We start from the raw sequence: 21684 nt of genomic DNA, 5'->3' as shown, positions 1-21684 counted from the left end.
ATGTACCACGCGATCATGTTGCACCTTGCTTTCTTCAACCTTAAATACCTCTTTTGCACAATATCTCGCATAATATTGTTCCGGCTTTTGTAAAATTACTTGTATCGTTAAGTATTTAGAGTATATGATAGTTATGCTAATTATGTATAGGTCTAAAATGGCTCTTACATCCAGTGTTGTGTTCATATTATTGATTTTGTTAATTTATGTAGTACACAATATTACATGTGAGACAATATTACATACCACTTTATGTCCACACATAGCAAAATGACAATAAAGCTCGACTAGACTTGGACTTGTCGTAAAATCGTGATGAAATCACTATTGATGTGACAGAATCAGTTAGTAAAGCATCTCTGCAAGCATTTCAGAGAGAGTTGACTTGACTGCTGCATTTCGCCAGACAAGCCCTTCTTCTCAAATGGAAACAGATCATTCCTCCATCCCATGACATCTTTAGCTGCATAAAACTTGAGAAGTTAAGATGTTTACTTGCAGGATCTCTCAAATCTTTTTAACAAGACCTGGAATCCTGGTGTAGACTATATCAGAGGCTTACCTTGTTCTGTTGATATCAGCTCTAATACACAGTAAACTACTGCAAAGAGGAAACATTGACTCCTTAAATTGATCTTTTTTTTTAGCTTTCTTCTTTTTTTAAACTCCTATTTACGATTTTTCATTTTTATTTTTTCCTTTTTCAGAGGATATGTTTGTTTTTAATTAATACATTTAATAAAATTGTTTCATTTTGAGGGGATAGTGGGAAAACAAGAAAACTAAGACAGTCTGTAATTTTTCTTTTCCTGTATTATTTATTACTATGTATGATCTTGTTAAACACCAATAAAAAAACAAAGAAAAGCATCTCTCAGGAGTAATCAGACACACACACACACACACACACACACACACACAGACTGCTGGGTAGAGGAGCAGAAAATAAAGGAGCCTGAGGGAAACCCAAGATAGAGTGGTGAAAGAAAGACACACGAGGAGGACAATAATGACAAAAGAGAGAGAAATAAGGCTGAGCGGTTGTGTTACTAGCTCTTCCTGGACGCTAACATCAGCTCCAGATACAGTTAGCTGCCTGCGGCTGACAAACCACTCACTCACATCCATCTCTCAGCATCCATGCAGCCAAAAGATACAAATCCTGCATTAAAGCCCACCGCTTTCATTCATTCAGAGACGACTTTCTCTCAGGGGAGAAGCTCTGTAATCATTCTGGAGAGATTTCCTGCTCAGTGAATGTTTTTACTTTTATTTTATTGACTAGTAGAGGGAAGAAAGAGTTCGCCTAAAAATAAACTCAAAAATCAATGCATTGGGCTTTGTGTGCAGGAGCTGGACTGATTTGAGTGTAAATATAAACATGCAGGCTCGTTTGCTACTGCTCTGCTTTATTCTGCTGATTAAATACACTCTTTTAATAAGAAATAAAATCTTCAATTTGTATATACCTTTTTATGACATCATGGACAGCTAAAAACGCATGTCACGTCATTCACCCCTATATTAATATATGAATTATAATATATAATATTATGAATATGTAATAATATATGAATGTGACAGGATCACTGTGTCATGAACAGGAGGACCAAGCAACACCTCTAGGTTTTTTGAAACCACACCAAAAACGTTATGTGCACTTTGGTCTATAGTATTTTAAAGAAAGCTGCAACTATTTTATTGATGTTAACACCGCTCGGCTGGAGTGCTGACAAAATTAGTTTTCATTTCTATATTTGTTTTACTTTTTAAAAATGGTTCTACTCAGTTTTAGCTGACAAAAAACACTCAGTGTTTATTCATTATATTTTTAAAGGAAAAAAAAACTATGGTGTAGTATTGATTTAGTGTCGGTATCGTGATATTTAATTTAGGTATCGTATCGAATTATCATTAATCATTAATATGCATGATATAGCTTCGAAGACTGTTTTTACCTGTTACAGTGTACAAAGAGATGTGTTGTGTTGCCAACCGTAATTAAAAAAAGTGGAAGAAGAAGATTTGTTTGGAGACATGGGTCGTCAGTGTTGCGTTTATAAATGTGCTGCAATGAAGGTTCTGTTTCCATTTTACCGCAATGAGCACTACTGCATGTGGGCCCACATTTGTGGATTACAGTGGTCTGCTTGCACGCAAAAAAATATTTTTGTAAGAAACATTACGCATCTGGAAATCTGGATTAGCTATTCCTCTCCTTTTAATAAAGATGCGGTTCCAGTTGGTGTTGATTGTTCTGTCTCTACAGATTTGGTAAGTGTGTGATCAGTGTTTGTTGTTTATTTAGATGGCAAAGTTAGTTAGTATCATCAGCAGTACTCTTTCAGTTTTTAAAAGACATACCTTAGTCAGAATGATTTAGTTACAAAGTTTACAGTATGTTAATATCACTACAATTTTATGGGCTGAATGACACGCTTTAAATGCTGTTCTCTGATTAACACCTTCACCTTAACACCTTTTCTTCACTTTTTAAAAATGGTTCTACTCTGTTTCAGCTGACAGCAAACACTCAGTGTTGATTCATTATATTTTTAAAGGAAAAAAAACTATGGTGTAGCATTGATTTAGTGTCGGTATCGTGATATTTAATTTAGGTATCGTATCAAAGTCAAAATTCTTGTGTAAAAATTTGTCAAAATTATCATGCAACACGATTCCACACAGCTCTCAGAACCATTGTAACTGCTGTAACTTCACATAAAGAAACCCCTCCCTTTAAATGCAAAACTCCCTCTTTCCGACACTCGACACACTCCCATTTAAAAAACAAATACATTTAAATAAGAGGTGTGAAAATGCACCAAATATTCAGCCTCTTTCGGCAGAAAATGAACTTTAAATTTATCACTGAAACAACATGACCAAAACAGTATGTTGTGATGACAAACAGAAACCGCGACTTGCACGTGCTTGTCTGAAGCAGCACGGCTGCGGTGTGTCCATTCCATCTATTCGGATCCTCTGCACTCTATCGCGACTGTACTTGATCCACGATATACAGATCATTACTTGAATGTGAAAATAGAGCAGCATACACGTAAAATGTTCCAGACCACAATGAATGCAGTGAACCCGCGGAGAGACTGACGGCCCTTTCACCTACGCGCAAGCAGAGCAGAAGCAGTGCACAGATGTTTGCCTTTCATCCCGGCTCCATCTATCTATCTATGTCCATCTATCTATCTATGTCCATCTATCTATCTATGTCCATCTATCTATCTATGTCCATCTATCTATCTATCTATCTATCTATCTATCTATCTATCTATCTATCTCTCCATCCGTCCGTCCGTCCATCCATCCATCTATCTATCTGCTCTATTTGTGTCCGTTTGTCCGTCCGTCCGTCCGTCCGTCCATCCATCCATTTATCTATCGTTTTTGCTCTATTTGTGTCCATCCGTCCATCCATCCATCCATCTATCTATCTGCTCTATTTGTGTCCATCCGTCCGTCCATTCATCTATCTATCTATCGTTTTTGCTCTATTTGTGTCCATCCGTCCATCCATCCATCTATCCATCTATCTGCTCTATTTGTGTCCGTCCGTCCGTCCGTCCGTCTATCTGTCTGTCTATCTGTCTATCTATCTATCTATCTATCTATCTATCTATCTATCTATCTATCTATCTATCTATCTATCTATCTATCTATCTATCTATCTATCTATCTATCTATCTATCTATCTATCTATCGTTTTTGCTTTATTTGTGTCCATCCGTCCATCCAACCATCCATCCATCTATCTATCTATCTGCTCTATTTGTGTCCATCCGTCCATCCATCCATCCATCTCTCTCTCTCTCTCTCTCTCTCTCTCTCTCTCTCTCTCTATCTATCTATATACAGTTGAAGTCAGAATTATTAGCCCTCCCCTTTTTTTTTCCCTTTTAAAATATTTCCCAAATTATGTTTAACAGAGCCAAGAAATTTGTATGTTTGTTTTTGAAACAGTATGTCTGATAATATTTTATTTTCTGGGGAAAGTCTTATTTATTTCATTTCGGCTAGAATAAAAGCAGTTTTAAATTTTTTAAACACCATTTTAAGGTCAAAATTATTAGTCCCTTTAAACAGAAATTGGGGAAAAAAATAAACGGGGCGAATAATTCAGGGGGGCTAATAATTCTAATTTACTTTTCATCTGAACCAAGGTTTAACTTGGTTTACTTTGGTTTAACTACACGAAAAAGTCATTTCTTTCAGTGTAGTAAGTACATGTAAATAATTAACATTGCTCAATAGTAAATCAATAGTTACACTGTAACCACGTCACCTTAAAATAAAGTGTACTGTTGACTAGACTGCATTATAGATGCATCTAGGCTGTGAAACTATGATGTTTAGATGATGAAAGTATGCTAAACACAACCCTATCGATCTGCAACGTTATCGTCAGCCATGGCTTGCTGCTCGTGAATCAATACTCAGGCCATTATGAGCAGTTTTGCTGACAAGCGGTCTGGTCTGCATATCAGAGAAACACATGTCAGCTTTTTCACCAGCTGTTTAAGAGTCAAACTCCAACCAGACAGAAGAGGACGAGCAGAAAGGATTGTGAAAGAGGTTAGCAGATCTGCCCTGGGCTGGGACGGGACATCTGGTCTCCCTCAACTCTTTTCTGCATCCTCATCTATTCAGGCTTTCAGAATTAAAAATACACTCGTGTCTTGCACACGTTCAGTAGACTCAATATTAAGGTTTTTAACCCCCAGAATATAGATATTGTAGATATTGTCTATAATAACAACGGAAATCTTCTTTATTCGGATTTAATATGTTATCTTAGTGGGTTTTTTCTTGTCCAGAGCGACATTTAGACAGTGAACGAGTCGAGGCATCAGTTTACCAGCGTTGCCATGATGACACGGTAGCACTGTTGCAAGCAGCAGCAACAAGTATACTACTACATAGAAATGTCCTGTCAGAGCATTGTTTGAGAGGACTTTACTTTTCTGGTGAGCATGTGAGGTTTACACATAAGCAGAAAGAATCGAGAGTGATTTTGTGCTATTCTGAACTTTGACTGTGGTGAATGTGCTAAGAAGCTCTTGATCATTAATCGATGTAGCCAAAACACACACACACAATAAAAAGGTCTTTGCATAGTGCATTGAAATGAATGTTTATAATAGTGCAGTGCTTCTACAGCTAGAGAGAGAGTGAAACCTGGACCCTTTCCACTCATATTTCTGCCTATTTTTTTTATTTCAGCCAAAAACCTAATATACCATTTTTTGACAATAATTTTCAGCGGCCAAAAATTTGGTTCATTCTTAAAAAGTAATACAGATACCAATGTTTTGAGTTCCTATGGCTGCTGTTTTAAGCAAGGTTTAACAAGCTTTTCTTGCAAAATAAAATAAAAAAAACATTCAACACGCTAAGAGAAAACTATTAATGTAAAGTGCATGTCTAGGATACAGAAGAAAGACGTAAATGTTTGCAAAACTTTCTGTTTGGTCGGTCTGGTTACTGCAGGACACATGAAAGATATACAGTCAAGCATCAAATTATAAACTCCCCTGGCAAATTCTGACTTAAAGCTTTTGTTTAAGTGTTATTTCCGATAAAAAAAAACCTTTCTGGTTGAAAAAGAAAACTTTAAAAGAGTCACGAAACACCAAAACACATTTTTTGAGATGTTGACAGTCATATATGTGTCCCACGTTGCTAAAAACACTATTAAGACACATATATTAAGCTACCAAGTGGTTAATTTTGCGTTATTTTAAGCAAATTCGTTCTTTCGGTTTGAAAAGAAATTTTGAAGCTGCGTCACGGCGATTAGATTCTTGTGTAAATTCCAGTGTGGAGACTGGATGTCTGTACCATCCGGTACAACATGACGTCTTTGAGCTTTCAGAATTAATTCATGAAAAAGATTTGGTTTGAACCAATCAGCACGCTTTATTGTGAATGAGATGCAACTTCATTAATATGCATGATATAGCTTCGAAGACTGTTTTTACCTGTTACAGTGTTCAAAGAGATGCAACGTTGTGTTGCCAACCGTAATTAAAAAAAGTGGAAGAAGAAGATTTGTTTGGAGACATGGGTCGTCAGTGTTGCGTTTATAAATGTGCTTCAATGAAGATTTTGTTTCCATTTTACCGCAATGCGCACTGCTGCGTGTGGGCCCACATTTGTGGATTACAGTGGTCTGCTAACATGCGCAAAATATTTTTGTAAGAAACATTTTTTACCCAAGAGCTTTTCGCATCTGGAAATCTGGATTAGCTATTCCTCTCCTTTTAATAAAGATGCGATTCCAGTTGGTGTTGATTGTTCTGTCTCTACAAGTTTGGTAAGTGTGTGATCAGTGTTGTTTATGTTTATTCAGATGGCAAAGTTAGTTAGTATCATCAGCAGTACTCTTTAAGTTTTTAAAGACATACCTTAGTCAGAATGATTTAGTTACTAAGTTTACAGTATGTTAACATCACTACAATTTTATGGGCTGAATGATACGCTTTAAATGCTGTTCTCCGAATGTAAACACATTAAACTATTACCGACGTGTAGGATTTTTGCCGCATATGATTTTTAATCGCATAGTCTATACACACACGGCTGTTTGACGATATTCTCTCCACCCACCGAGTCTCTTTTTTTTCTCCCATATGGCGTGCGGTATCAAATTCCATTAAAACTACACTCTTCCAGCAGTTCCTTGCATCCAATATCTCGATTGTCACAGGGGGCATTTATGAAATGTTCAAAAAGCAACTCATGTAAACACCATAATCATATTATTGTCTTATTCAGATCAAGGCAAATCATTTGACTACTGATGTCCATGTAAACGAAGTCACTGTGTATCTCCCCTGCGTCTGTGTTTGTGTTGCCGCTGTCAAAATCAGCATGTGAACATAATGAAACTTCTCTTTTTATGCAAACCCTTCGCTCTTTCGCCGCTTTCTAGACACACCCACTTTCCTTACTTTTTTCCAAACTAGAGGTTTGAGCCTGCTGAGACAGGGGGAGCTTTCATGGCCCTTTAAATCAGAATTTGCCAAGGGTATGATGAATGTCAGGAAACGTAGAAATGTTTGCAATAATTTTTATATAATTTTTTCTCAACTATTCGGCTAAATAAATATTGAGCTAATCTAATTGGACTGCTTATCTCAAATAGAAATTAGATGACAATATGCTTTAAAATCACCAGCAAGTTTGAAGTGTAATTTACCCCACAGCACTCAATTCCAGCCAACCGAACTCTCATTAGAAAGAATGCCAAGAATAGGGACTATCAATTTTTATTTTTTTTTACTTTTTCTAAATTTTGTGGGTATATTTCTTTTTCCAGTCAATGTCAAACCAATGTCAAAATTCCATGACTACCAGGTTTTCATGACCATACAAAGAGAGAGGTGAAAAGTGTTGATATTCTGGAAGTTAAAGAACAGATGTGCATCTCCGCTGCACTCCTCCTCAGTCTCAGACATGGCAATCATGCATCACTTACTTCTGAGCGAGGTCATCGCCGGGCAGCGCCGTGTTCCCCTCTGAATCGCTGAGCGCCCCCTCATCCTCCTCATCGCCCACCATCCTGAGAGCAAAAGCAGAGTTTTTGGCCGATTGCCCGAAGGGAGAAACACAGCATGACCTTTACTGCAAATTTGCCCTGTCATATTGAGTTGCAGCCTCAGTGCTGCCCTTGTATTTTGCAGACAGGGCAGTAACAGATCCAGAGAGAAGCCAGACGGATATATATTCAAAATCCACACAAGACCCTCAAACAATAACTGCTTAATCTCCAGCGCAAAGGGCTACAGACATAACTATATAAAGACTTTGACAGAATCAGAAAGTTACATTTTTAGCTCCTAAACTCAGCATATGTTTTTTACAGAAATAATAAACAAGTCTGCAGATTCTGTCTGGCACAATAATAATAATAATAATAATAATAATAATAATAATAATAATAATAATAATAATAATAATAATAATAATAATAATAATAATAATAATAATAATAATAATAATAATAATAATAGTCGGTGCCAATGGCGTAGTGGAAAAGTGCACCGACACATGCACTCCGGTGTTCGCGGCGACCCGGGTTCGATTCCCGCCTCGAGGTCCTATGCCGATCCTTCCCCTCTCTCTGCTCCCCACACTTTCCTGTCAATTCTCTCTACTGTCCTGTCCAAATAAAGGTGAAAACCCCTAAAAAAATAATTATAATAATAATAATAAAACTTTTGACTTAGGTGAATAATAATTAAATTAGTGAATCTGGTTTGGCCTGGAATAATAAGTAAAATCATGCTTTAAATCTGACTTTTTTTTGTTTGCTTATTTATTGCCACATCAGCAACTTATGGCCATTTCATGGCAAAATCAACATTTGTGTTCAACAGAAGAAAGAAACTCATTAACCTTTGGAACCACTTAAAGTTAATTAATTAGTCAGTACATTTTTATTTTTGTCTGAACCATAGACTGTAAAATATATGGACGGAGCATCCGTGACGTCACCCATAGGTTTCTGAACACTGCAAAAGAAGCTACAAGTAGGCGCGGCCAACCGTCGCCATTTTGTTCGCGCGTCATCGCACCCACGGCGGGATACCAAACAAGGGCAAAGAGGCGGAGAGTGGGCGGAGCTACTGACACCTGCTGGCACTTTGCTTAGACCTGGCAGACAGACTTTACTTTGGGAGAAACGCTTACAACTTTATTACCTGCGACTCGTTTGTGTTCTGACCACATGTGCTTGGCTGTACACTATATCAATAAAGTGTTTAGACTTTTAAAAACACTGTAGTAATACAGTGAGCCACTAAACATTGCTCTTATGACGTTTTTCTACAGGAGGAAAACGCGAATTATTTCCAAACACTTTAGATGTGTGTGTGTGTGTTAGTAAATGCAAGACTATTGATAAAATCCAGCATAACAGTGTATGACAACGCTTTAGATGACTGTTCTAGAGCCTACAGCTAATCAATCTGTCACATTCTGGAGTGCTTTACGGGTCTAAAGAAAAATATTAATGATAAATGATCTTAAATAAAACACACACATTTATAGAGATGGTATACAAGTATATAACTTTACTCACATGGGAAACGAGGCCACATGAATGGTTTGTGAGCACAATTAAGTGCACACAGCATCCCATATCATCTGATAATTGTAAGAAATAAGTCCAAAAGGCAGCTGACTGTGTAAAGCCACATAAAACAACACAAAAATACGATGAATATGCCGAGATCAGTCGCTAATCTGCCGGATTCAGCTGAGGTGAAGTAAAGGCGACCAGCGAGACCTAGCTGTCACTCAAGTGGCCACGCCCTTAATTATGCAAACTTAATGTGACCTAAAATAAAGGAAATGGATGAGTTATAAAAAAATTCACCCCCCTCACAGTTGTCATGGAGGGTAATAATAGCTATATGAACCAAAATCATTCTTTGTACCAGGCTGTAAACACCTTTTTTTCTGCTGTAAAGTTGGCCATTCTAACAGTGGGCTCAATTGCCACTTGCTCTATTATGGAGCCAGGACTAGCGGAATTTTAATGAATTGCAGTTTCAGTTACTTCCGTATTGGCTTCCCGAGGGAGAGCGGGAGGTTGCCGCTTGGTCTGAACTATCGCTTTAACAGTATAATTATTGAATTGATAAATTACCTACGTGTGTGTATATAATAGCAGTATATTTTCTTTAGTCAGGTTATTTATATGGTCCTTACCTGTGGTATGGCGTGCTGGGCTCGTCAATCTTCATCAACCCGTAGTCCTTATCCGCCGGGTGATATGTGGCCAAAATGTTCATTTCATCCCATTTCTGTGACTTTTTCCTGCAAGAACAGGATGAAACACAGAGCTTAACATACAATTATAGATAAAGCTATTAGCCCTGATGCAAAAGGCCCCGCTGAGATCTCTGCCACATTAAACCCAGGACTTTGCCCCACTTTGAAACTTTATGGAGTAGCTTGGAAACGGCAGAGAGAAATAAATAGCAGCAAGTGACATACATAGTCAAATATACGAAGCCTTAGTGATATAAAAGATAAGAGCAGCAGATGAGGCCTTCTCTCAAGTCTTAGGTTAATCAGTACGTTTAAATGAACACCAAAACTCTGATTTGGATTGGACAGCATGGTGATATAATGACGTTATTCGATTTATGCACTATAACATACATGGGAACATGAAAGAAACATTATAAAAGCAATTCATATTAACACCATAATCATATTGTCTAATTCAGATTAAGGTAAACAGTTTGCTTACTGACGTCCTTGTAATCGTAATGTTTCACAATACACTAATTGAAGCTACAGCACTATCCTCGGTACAAACGTTCTATGCACTTGTGGACAATGCATTGAACACAGAAAGTTGTGCAGTGTCAGTAACGCCAAAAACTGAAATAGTTGTTACATATGAGAGACTTCCGAAATGTGTACTGTTTGGCTACTGTTGATTGTGAATGGGTGATAGATCTTATTACTTCAATTCCCAGCTCTCGTCATTTGCTAAACCTTCTCCTCTCTCCGTTACAAATAGTTTCTTGTCTGTAATCTCCACTATCTTATTCTAATAAAGCTGAAAAGCCCCTTGAAATATGAGCAGGAAGTAAACTTGACTTAATTTTGTAATTATGTACATTTACTTTGAGGCAGGGGTCTCAAACTCAAATTGGCGGGGGGCCATTTCAGTGACTGACAATTCATAGGAGGGCCGCTTTAACGTTCAAGCACAAGAAAAAAAGTGGAAACCTGACAATTGATGCATCTTAGGACAACAGACATGACGTTTATATTTCAAGCATGACCTGCCACCACTGATAATGCAAATCAACATGTTCATCATGTCACACATCATATATCAGTGGTTGTTGTGTGTATGGCCGAGCGTTAAGACACACTCAGTCATTCTCGTGCAGTCAAAACTCAAGCTTTTTGTTATTTGTTACTCATACTCCAGGGGTAGTTTAAATTGCTATGAAAATACAACAAATAAAAGGCATAATAATTATTAATCGGTCCCAACCAATTGTATAGCGTAAGAACAGCAGAAAGCAGTTTGAGTAACTTAAGTGACTTTACTGGCAATTGTTCTTCTCAATTATCTTTCTTTTTTTTTGTAAAACTACAACAAAGAGGGGAAAAGTATATATTCACATTTACTTTAACATGTTCAATTCAACTAGCAGTACAATTTTGCTGATTTACAAAGTTTTTATGCAAATCTCAATAAGCATATGAGCAAAATCTATTAAATGAGACCATCCGAATTGAATATTAGCAAAATGATCATATTAGTTACACCACCAACATAATGTGTAAGCCATGAAGAAGTGTTTGTTCAACAAAACACAAGTGGTATAAAACAGATAATAATCAATTTATCCCTGAATATTCACAAATATAGAGCTTTAGCAAAAATAGAGCACTTACGGACATATATTTTAACGTTTAAATCAGCCACAGAAATAAAACGCTCGATCGTACACAGAGAAAATGACATTAAAACTAATATGAATGCAGTATTATAAATTTCGACTAGGTGGTGGGTCAAAACCACAAGTGGCTAGACGTGACTGCACAACAATGATAGTGGGTTCCACAATATTTGTTTTGGTGGGCTGAATCTCGTTATATTTTTGACATCAGTTGCAGGCTGGAATAAGGAGGAGTTTGAGAGCAACAGGGTAAAGTCTAGATCAGATACACGACCAGCCGGAAGTGCGATACACACATTAATATAGCAGCTTTTTTTTTAATAACACTGTATAACAATAATTAATATTTTTACATTACTGTGACGGGTTTAGCGTTGGAGTGGGGGTAGGCGTTAAAAAAATACAATTTATTGGGTAATTTAATAGATAACATAAATAATACTCTGTACAAATACTGTTTTTACATTACTGTGACGGTTGGGTTTAGGGTTGGGTTGGGGGTAGACGTTAATGAAATACAATAAATGGGAAATTTTATGAATAATATAAATAAATCTTTAATAATATAATATAAAATATATATAAAATAATAATATAAATAAAACTTCCGGCCGCATCCATACGATCTAGCAACAATTGAGCAACAGTTGGCCAGCAGTTTGAGAGCAACAGATTTACTCGCATTAAAAGCAATGGGTTTATTCACTTTTTTAAGTAAAGTCAACTAACATTTTACAGTGTACTGATCTCATACGGACCATAAAAAAGCTAAAATACGGCCTCAACCAATCAATTACAGCCTTAACATCTGTAATCAACATCCAATGACAGAAATGCTTCACAACACTGCGTTTTATTGGCCTTTAAGCAGTTTAACTAAAGCAACAGTCAAGCGTTCATAGACCGAATGGGTCTTCTCTGTGCATTCGGAAGAATTCAGTGACTCGAGTCTAAACTAGTTGCTTTAAAACAATGATTTTATTCACTTTTTAAGTAAAGCCAACTAATAATTTCAAAATCAATGGGTTTATTCACTTTTTATAAGTATCAATTATGGCCCTAACATCTGTAATCAACACCCACTACATCCGAATGACAGAAATGCTTCACAACACTGTATTTTATTGGCCTTCAAGCAGCTTAACTAAAGCAACAGTCAAGCTTTCGGAGACCGAATGGGTTTTCTCTGTGCATTCGGATGAATTCAGTGACAGAAATGCAGTCGACTGGACCGCTAATGCTTTAGCAGTAGCAGTAAAATGTGCCAATCCACATGGAAGAAGGACAGTTACACAACCGCCGATTGCAGAGGTGCTGCGTTACAAAGCCGGCGTGGAGAAATCCACTCAAACCTGATGCCGGATTTAAAACATGACGATTTTTAGCTAGAGCCTTTCAAAGCGGAGGCTAAGATACTGTTGTTTTGACAAGAGGATTATTTTTAGGTCTCTTGTGGAGAGGTGCTGGACTCAATCAGTGCAAGATTTTCTGTTCTAACATGCGCATGATGAAAGTAAAGTGGAGTCCAATCGAGTAATGCTAATCTCTTCATGTTCCCTCACAAAATAATCAAGAGATTATGTTCATTCACGTTGGGAGGCCTCATTGGAGAACAGTGATTTACTGCATCACATGGGTGCATATAGTGCACTGTTGCATGTAGCAGGTCATGTTTTTACTCAACGGATCATCGGTTATGAAAACACTACATGAGCAGCAGTATGTAGCGACTTATTGGGAGAACAAACAATTCAAGGAACTTGTCTGTGGTTTCGAGAGCTGAACGCTGTGAAAGTTTATGATCCAAACAAGCTTTTTATCTCCATGGGGATAAAAGTCCAGGAAAAACAACAGAGGTCAGGGTAAAGATGAAATCTACAAGTTGGTACAGGATATCCTCCCATATAGAAAAATAAGTTGCCAAAGAAACACAGCTCTCTTGCCGTCAACTGCAGGTGTTGGAGAAACAAATAATATTGTTGTAATGCCTCCTGAACATGCATTACAGGGTAAAGCTGAGATATATTCAGTTGTGACCTTAATGAACTGTACGGCTTTTAAGAGAAAATTGTAAAAGCGAAGACTAAGTCAGTTCACAGTGAAATTACAGAATTTTCTAAAATGTGTGGCATCTATAAAGTTAAACATGGTCGTGATTATTTTTCATACTTGCATTCACTTACATTTTCAAAACCAACATAAACCTAAGTAATAGGGAATTATGACTGATTAATGGCTTAACAGAATTGGTTGATAATCACTTATGCCTCCACTAGTCCTTTCTGTTATAAATAGGGATGCACTGATCTCGATACTTGGATCGGATATCGTTCGATATCGCATATTTTTGCTGGATCGGGTATCGGCCAGCTGGTACGCGTACGCTATTCTGTGTAATTTATAAGCCAACAAAAGCCATCAGGGTAGCTTATTATAAGGCACTAGATAGTTGTCATGTATATCTCAAATATTCTGAAGCCATTCTACAGTTTAATGTGAAATACAGATGAATATTCAAGTGGTTAAATTCATGTTCAGTTCAGCGCTTCCCTCCGCTGCGCCTGTCAATCATTCTCCATTCATTCCCAATTAAAACTGCGTGTCGCGTTCATGATCACATGAAAAACTTTCTCCAAGACTATTTGTTCCTGTTATTATAAATAATCAGTAGAGAAATGCATTTAGTTTTGCATTAAATGGGTTCATTTTGATCTGCAGCAAGGAGTTCAATGCTGTAAATCAGGTTGCGCGGTGTCTGTTAGATCAGCAGATCGCATTTACAACACTGGAGTAGGGTTATTACCTGCTCTTCATACACAAAGTAGGCCTACCTGAAATTATAAATTAGAAAAGGCTCAATAACATGTTGGACAAATCCTCTGCACTTGTTTCTTCCCTTTGTGCGGCAGTTTTGGAAGTGTCCGCAGATACCAGAGGGCTGCGCCTTGTGTCTCAGGGCGTACTCACACTATGTTCAGTTGCCTTGAACCGGGCCAAAACACGCTTGACTACTATGAAACTGTGAATATTTTACTGTCATTTTATTTATATCAATATTTGATTTAACAGACCAGTTTGTGCTTTGGTGCTGAAGCATGCAAGCGGACCTTGTTTTGAACTTTCTCCGTCGGCGAGGTTTGGCGTAGGATTATTAAATAAAACTGGCCTCAAACAAAATGCAAACAATAAACTTTCACTCAAAAGGTTAAAACTATGGTGTTAAGAGTAATGTCTGATCAATTATTATTCAGACTACATTGTAGATCCCTGCGATGTGACTATTGCGGACTCGCACATTGCGATATCAATGCAGAAACGATATATTGTGCAGCCCTAGCGGAAACGGTCCAAAAAAATAACCAGTAGGTGGCAATGTGACTTTGTAAAGATTATTTTACAGGTCGTGTGGTCCACAATAGGGTCTGCGGAGCTAGTGTTTCTTGCCATACTGATAAACATCCTGTGAACAGTTAATGTGACTTTTTTCCATTTTATACGGTTCTTTTTACAGCATCGATGTTGTAATGTAATTACAATACAATCAGTTAAATAGACTTTGACATTTATTTAGTTGCTCAAGCGTAAAACGAGACAAAAAGCCGTTTACTCGCTTGTGCACGTGAGAATCGGCAGGCTAGCACAGAAGCTCCATTGAATACTGGGGTAAAACAAATGTTCATATTTTAAAGACATGGCGGGGGGAAATGTAATTTAATGCAGTGCTTCTTGTACAATCTTAGACCCACTTTATATCGGATATCACTCAGCCAGAGGAGATTGCAGATTTTTTTTAAAAACAGACCTTAAACGCGCCGATTTTGCAATGGCATACAGTTTAATGGAAGCGCTTAACCCAGGTTACTGACAAATTAAAAGTCCTTTAGCAGAATTCCGCATATACCCTATTGTTCAGGATGCAAAGTACACGCTGATGAAAATAAACTGTAACCACAACATTTATTGCAGTTTTACAATTGCAAAAAATAATAATAATAATGAAAAAACTAAAAACTTTTCAATTTCTGTTGAAATCACTGCATGACAGGTACAACTAGTTTTGTAATAGATTACATTTTAATTTGATTAATTATAATATTTTATTAACATATTTTTAGCTCAGCTGAAGTTTTATGACAAATGTGATCAAATGCCTGATCTTAGTGTGAAGCCGTTTAATTTTTATTGATATTCATCTTTCTTTGAAACTACTAGTAATTCTTAATTAATTATAAAAACATGAATCTCACATAGCAGCAATCTGTTGATGCACAAGTGGTGACTGGAATGAGCAATAAAACCGACAGCTAAACCAAGCATGACTACTGAGTGTGCTATTAAACTAGTGTGCAACTCACCCCTCAGTTTGTTCTGCAGACCTGAAGAATAACAATCATGCTGCTCGTTTAGGAGGCGCTTATAATTACTATTTGACAACTTTACTATCTGTGGAAAACAAGAGAGAGTTTTAATTTTATTGCCATTTCAGCTTCTTTGGCTGTGTTTACCACGTTTTATAAGTACCAATTTTCTATAATTATAAAAATATCCTAACAAAATAAAAGTCATCAATAGCAATAAATAATCTACAAGGTAAAATACATATATAACAATAATGATGATAATATATAAGATAAAAATCTAAAACAGTTTAAGGTTTCCTTTTGATAAAAATTGTACAATTTTAGACGGATTCACATTTAAAATCATTCATTTAAAGTGTGTCCAGATAAAAATTTCTGTGGAAAACAAGGAAAACTCCATAGGCTAACACCGAACGAAGGACCTGAGCCATATCTACAAACTAAAATAGCAGATACTTGGGGTTTAGCCAGTACATGAAGCCTAGCAACCACCCTGAATACCCTAGCAACCGCGTAACGCACCAGAAGCCACTCTGAACACCTTAACAAATGCCCTGTCAACCACCCACACGCTCACACTGCACAAGCAAACACTCACGTTTCCTTCAGAATAGGCGAAGCTGTTTATTATACACACCAAGCGGTTTTATAATCAAGTTTAGAAATTATTTGCGATTCCAAACTGCACAGAGGAATTAAAATACAGCAACTGTGGCTAAAATTAAACGTAGTTTAGATTATAGCATGTTTTAGACGTAAAACAAAACATAGCAATATTTAAAAGACTTTATGGTATTATAGTCCCTCTTCTGATCATTAGAAAGCAAAGGGATTTCTGCAATGTGGTAAATGTGAACAGTATTGGAAAATACAGACACAGGAATTAAATTATTTTACACAATGTTTTAATTTCAAAACTCAAGAAAAACAAAACAAATCTAATTATATTCTTAACGAAATTTCTGTTAAACTTTTAAAGCAATAACTTATAATACTATCCAATAATAATGATGTTTTATAACAAACATTTATAAGAAATGTTTCAGGATTTAAATTCAATTAGTTCACTACCAGAACAAAAAATGTACAGATAATTTACTCCAATTCTTGTCATCCATTATGTTCACATCTTTCTTTGTTCAGTCTTAAAGACATTTATTTTCATATAGTGAATGTTTATAGTGTTGCCTGTGAGTTTGAACACAAAAATGCAGACCTTTCAGAAAAAAAATGCAGATCTTTCAGAAAGATTGGTCATTCTGGAGGAAAAAGGCATTTTGAAGAAAAGTATACTGAATTTCATAAGGCTCTACATCAGCACCATTTCTATTTTTATCATATTTTGGGACATGGCCTTAAACTGAATAAGTATAGCAAAAAAAGCACATTAAAAAAACATGACATGGTTTCCGCTACATTTATTCTTCCATGGCGGGGCGCCACACCAAAATTCATCCCGCCACGACTACATTACAGCTTCTCATTCAAAACATTCAGTCGTTACTTTTTTTTTAATAGTGGGTTATAATAACACCAAAACATATTAAAAGGTATATGAATTATAAGAGCGCAAACATTTCTGTGATCGTAGTAGTGCTGTGCGTTATTTGTTGAACCCTTTAAGGTGAAATGCTGACTGATTGACAGTGCGTGATGCGTGAGGTCAGCAAACACGACAGTTTTGATAAACGGTTTCCATAATTATTCTTTATAGATAAAGGTCTTTGGCTCTGCATACAATGACTTAATCTTGCAGGAGTTTATAGTTGATTCACTTCAGGATGCATTAATGCCGCTCTGTAGGTCTATTGGAGACATTCATAAATATTCCTAGCAAATCTAATAAATGTTGGAGACATACTCGTTACATAAACGCACTAAATCGCACTTCAGCACTGTTTATTTGAGAGCGCACAAGAAAATCTGCGCTTGATCAACGTATATTTGAGGGGGTGCAAAGAAGTTTTGTGCAGACAGAGGAAATCAGAGCACAAGCAAAGAGATTGGCATGCTCATATTACATGAATGCGATCTCGACTTGTAATACTGCGCTCATGACATTTGTCATGGAAATAACGTCATAGGTCGTTGGTAGATTTGTGTAAAAGGCCTGTCGCCAGAGCTGGAAAAAAATCGTAGAGGAAACACCGTGTGAATAAGCTTTGATGGAAATATTTGGTAAATAAATCCCTTCTTTCACAAAGTATTGTAATGGTAATTTTTTTGCCTTAATGGATGAGGCGCATTGAACTGCCTTTTTTGTAAGCTTTTAATGTCGCTAGGCACCCACTGAATCAGCTGCGTATTGTGCGCGAGTGATGCTATTGATATTGTTATAATTGTAACAATTTAATAATACTGTAATATTCACTATTGGAGAAATCATTCTGCTCTGGATAACTCGAAACAACGGCTGCTAGTTTCTCCTCCGTCTTTAAAAGTATCTGTAATCATCTTGGAAACACAAAAGCTGTTTCCCAACATGCGTTTTGCGTGTTCTCGTGTGACGTCATGGTCAACTGGCAAAGTTTGGTTCCAAAACTCAACACGGCAAGAACAGAGGATGAGTGAAATTTCCTGGGTGCATTCTTGATAATAAAGATGCACCGATGCAGACTTGAGCGCAAAACTCACTCGAGAAGTCCCAGAAGTCGTTGCGGCTGAAAAAGGAGCATTTTATATCTTTATTATTAAAGATCAAAGATATAACTTGGAGTTTCCCAACATGAGACTGTGAAAGTATACATTCACGTGAAAATGGTGTTTAATTGCTGAAATTTGTTTTAAAATCTGTTTTATTTGTATTGTGCAAAGTATATTTGTACGTTTTTGTGAACGTTATATCTACTGAAAAGGGGGAAAACAATAAATTGTTGTATAAATGCTGTAATGTTTACATAATTGTCCGTTAAAAACGCGTGAAGGTCATGTGACCATCAGGAAGAACGCAGCATCTCATTACTCAGAGAAGGCGTTCTGTGTTCTCGCGGCCTCCCGAGTTCGAGGTGACCTGGCAAGAACGATCTCCACAGAAACCCAAGTACGTTCTCGGAATTGAGAAACAGCCAAACACTGCTGTCACCTCAACAGAAACCCCACCTCTGCTTTCATTTGACTGAACAATTAAAAAAGGCGTCACTGACGTAGTGCAATTTTTACGCTCAGAGTTGACTTTTTTTTAACTGCAGACACACAGAGCACAACTGCAAAAATGTAAAGCAAATCAGGCAGTTAAAACTATTCATAAAAGGCACCTCTCGTCTCAAAAAAATGCATTCGTTGTGATCAAGACGTAACTGGACTAATCAGTAAAGGCAGACAGATCTGTGGACTTTTGTTTTTTTTGCCATTTCTGCAGACATTTGTAAAAATAAGTAAATAAATAAATCTGCAGATTTCTGAGGGAAGATTTTAAGAGTATTTGAGTACTGAAAAGTTAATAAATAAAACAAAAAACTCGTTTTAGCTGAAATGGAAATTAAAATCAATTTGATCCACTTGAGCAAAGCTACTGTAGGTCTCTTGTATATAATAAAGCAACTATTAGGGAGGCGGGGCTAAAGATAGTAATCCCTCATCTGATTGGTCAGATTTAGATGAACAACCAATGCATAAACTAAATGTAACTTATTACACCTATGCGTTGCGTGGGTGCGTATATATTGCATTCTTTTTAGGGCTGCACGATTCATTGAAAAAAAGATTACGATCTTGATTCGACCCTACACGATCCTAATTCAGCTTTTCTACGATTCAGTCAATTATATTTAATTATATTATATTTAATCAGCGTAAAGGCAGTTGCACAAGTCTTCACAACAACTTGGACACCTACAAATGAGGTTAAAAGTGTCACATACTGTATTTAAAAAGTATAACGTTAATTCACCCCAAAATGTCATTTCTGTCTTAATGTAATGACGTATTAGCGGCCGCAAAATCACACGAGCTGACCGGGAGCTGTGCGTTTACTATCGAGAGGATGCACGCGTGCCCGCCAGTGATGCTTTCTTTAATGAACAGAACTTGCACAGGCTGTAAATAACATCTGATAACATTGTAAATAATGTTTAGTTTGTTACACAGAGCGATCGTTTGAGAGTCGCGTGGGAAATATGATTTGCATGTGTGTTTTTTTTTCACCGTGACGGCAGCCATGAGCCGATGAGTGAAAGTGAAACCGGTGTGCATATCATTTAAATGATTAGGCCTATATCGCATTTTAGAGCTAAGATTCCGACAAGCATTTGATATGTTTTTTCTTTCAAAGCGAACAAAAAGTATTAATAAATGTTTACTGTATCGGTATAACTACTCTAGTCTATATAATGTTGAATGTAACACAAGAGGGAATCTGATAATGACAATTGTCTGATATTACCAGTGAATAAAATGGTCTAACAATGTTTCCAAACATTCACAAACATAATTCAACTTTAGGATGATGAATTATTGTATTCTAATGTCGTCACTTTACTGTGAATTAACAACCAGGACATATTTAAAGTCCGTTTAAATCCACCATTCCAAGTCTATACAAAATTGAGCATTTTTACCAACAGTAGACCTACACATAGCCTAATATTATTATTGTTGTTTTCACCATATGTTCGAGAAATAACAATAGCCTACTCGCATTAACCTTTATTTTACGTCTACAGAATCTTGAGAAAATCATGATCTTGATCTTAAGCAAAATAAAAAAATCGTGATTCTTATTTTAGCCAGAATTATGCAGCCCTAATTCTATTACTTTATATTGAATTCTAAAACTGTTATCAAAGTTACATAATTTTATGATGTATCATTCAGCCCTCGTGTGACTAGAGCTATAGGATGATAGGATGAAAAAGACTAATATTATGCTTTACTACACTGAGCGTCATCTGGTGAAGCACTAGACATTTTAAGCAGGTCTAACTGAGTGTCACTGCAGTCAGCTCGGCTGGTCGTCCCGCAGGACAGAATTGAGGAATAAGTGTCATTCTCGCAGTGTGTCCTAGTTTCCTCAGAGTGGGAGAGCTGGATTCAAGAACAACGTCTTCTGGAGAGAGGAAGAAGAGCCAAACACAACACCTACATACAGCCCACAGACAGACAGACAGACACACACGCCAACTTCTGCATAACCATCAGCTGCAGCCTCCTTTACTGATGCTTCTAAAATAAATCTTGTACAAATTTTAGTTGACCTAAAAGCATAAATCAACATGTGTGCTGAAAAACTATAAAAGGCAGACAGCTCAGTTAACAGAATCGCCATTATTTTGGTCCCATCAGCCTTAATAAATAATAGTAAAATATATATATATATATATATATATATATATATATATATATATATATATATATATATATATATATAGTCACAAACAATTATAAATAAATAAAAGATTTTTGTACAAATGCACCTGAGAAAAAAATTAAAAACTTCTGCACAGAATTCTCTCAAAGAATCTGCAGATTATGCTTTTGATTTTGAGAGTTTAGGTAATGAAATGTAACAAAAACCATTTTAAAAATAACAACTTAAAGCTTTTAAATGCTAAATAAATTAATAATATTCATTGAAAATGCAATGTAATTAATTGAAAATGTTATCTAGTACAAAAATTACTAAAATAAACATAAATAATAAACAAAAAAAGAATATCTTTATTTATTCAGGCAGTAAAAATTTGAGTTAAAAAAATTTGACCTAAAAAAAAAAATCAATGTGTGCTGAAAAATGATAAAAGGCAAATGTCATGATTAACAAATAGACAGGATTGCCATTATTTTGGTCTTATCCTTAAAATTGATGAATAGGCATAAAATTACAAAAAATATAAATAAATAAAACCGAGTTTGGCTCAACTAATGTAACCATA

The 21684-nt window shown here is 36.4% G+C and overlaps 1 protein-coding gene across 1 annotated transcript in view; it reads right to left on the bottom strand.

Moving 5' to 3' along the window:
- ppp1r2 (protein phosphatase 1, regulatory (inhibitor) subunit 2) overlaps positions 1–21684 on the bottom strand; it is a 35612-nt gene that overhangs the window by 10481 nt on the left and 3447 nt on the right. Inside the window, exons 2-3 of the mRNA XM_056448211.1 lie at positions 9733–9840; positions 7496–7579 (exon numbers count right to left, since the gene is read on the bottom strand). Of these exons, the coding sequence (XP_056304186.1) occupies positions 7496–7579; positions 9733–9840 (192 nt within the window). The remainder of the gene's footprint in view (positions 1–7495; positions 7580–9732; positions 9841–21684) is intronic.

Source organism: Danio aesculapii, chromosome 22 (assembly GCF_903798145.1).
Source record: "Danio aesculapii chromosome 22, fDanAes4.1, whole genome shotgun sequence".
Classification (NCBI taxonomy): Eukaryota; Metazoa; Chordata; class Actinopteri; order Cypriniformes; family Danionidae; genus Danio; species Danio aesculapii.
This window is presented reverse-complemented; position numbering and strand designations above follow the sequence as displayed.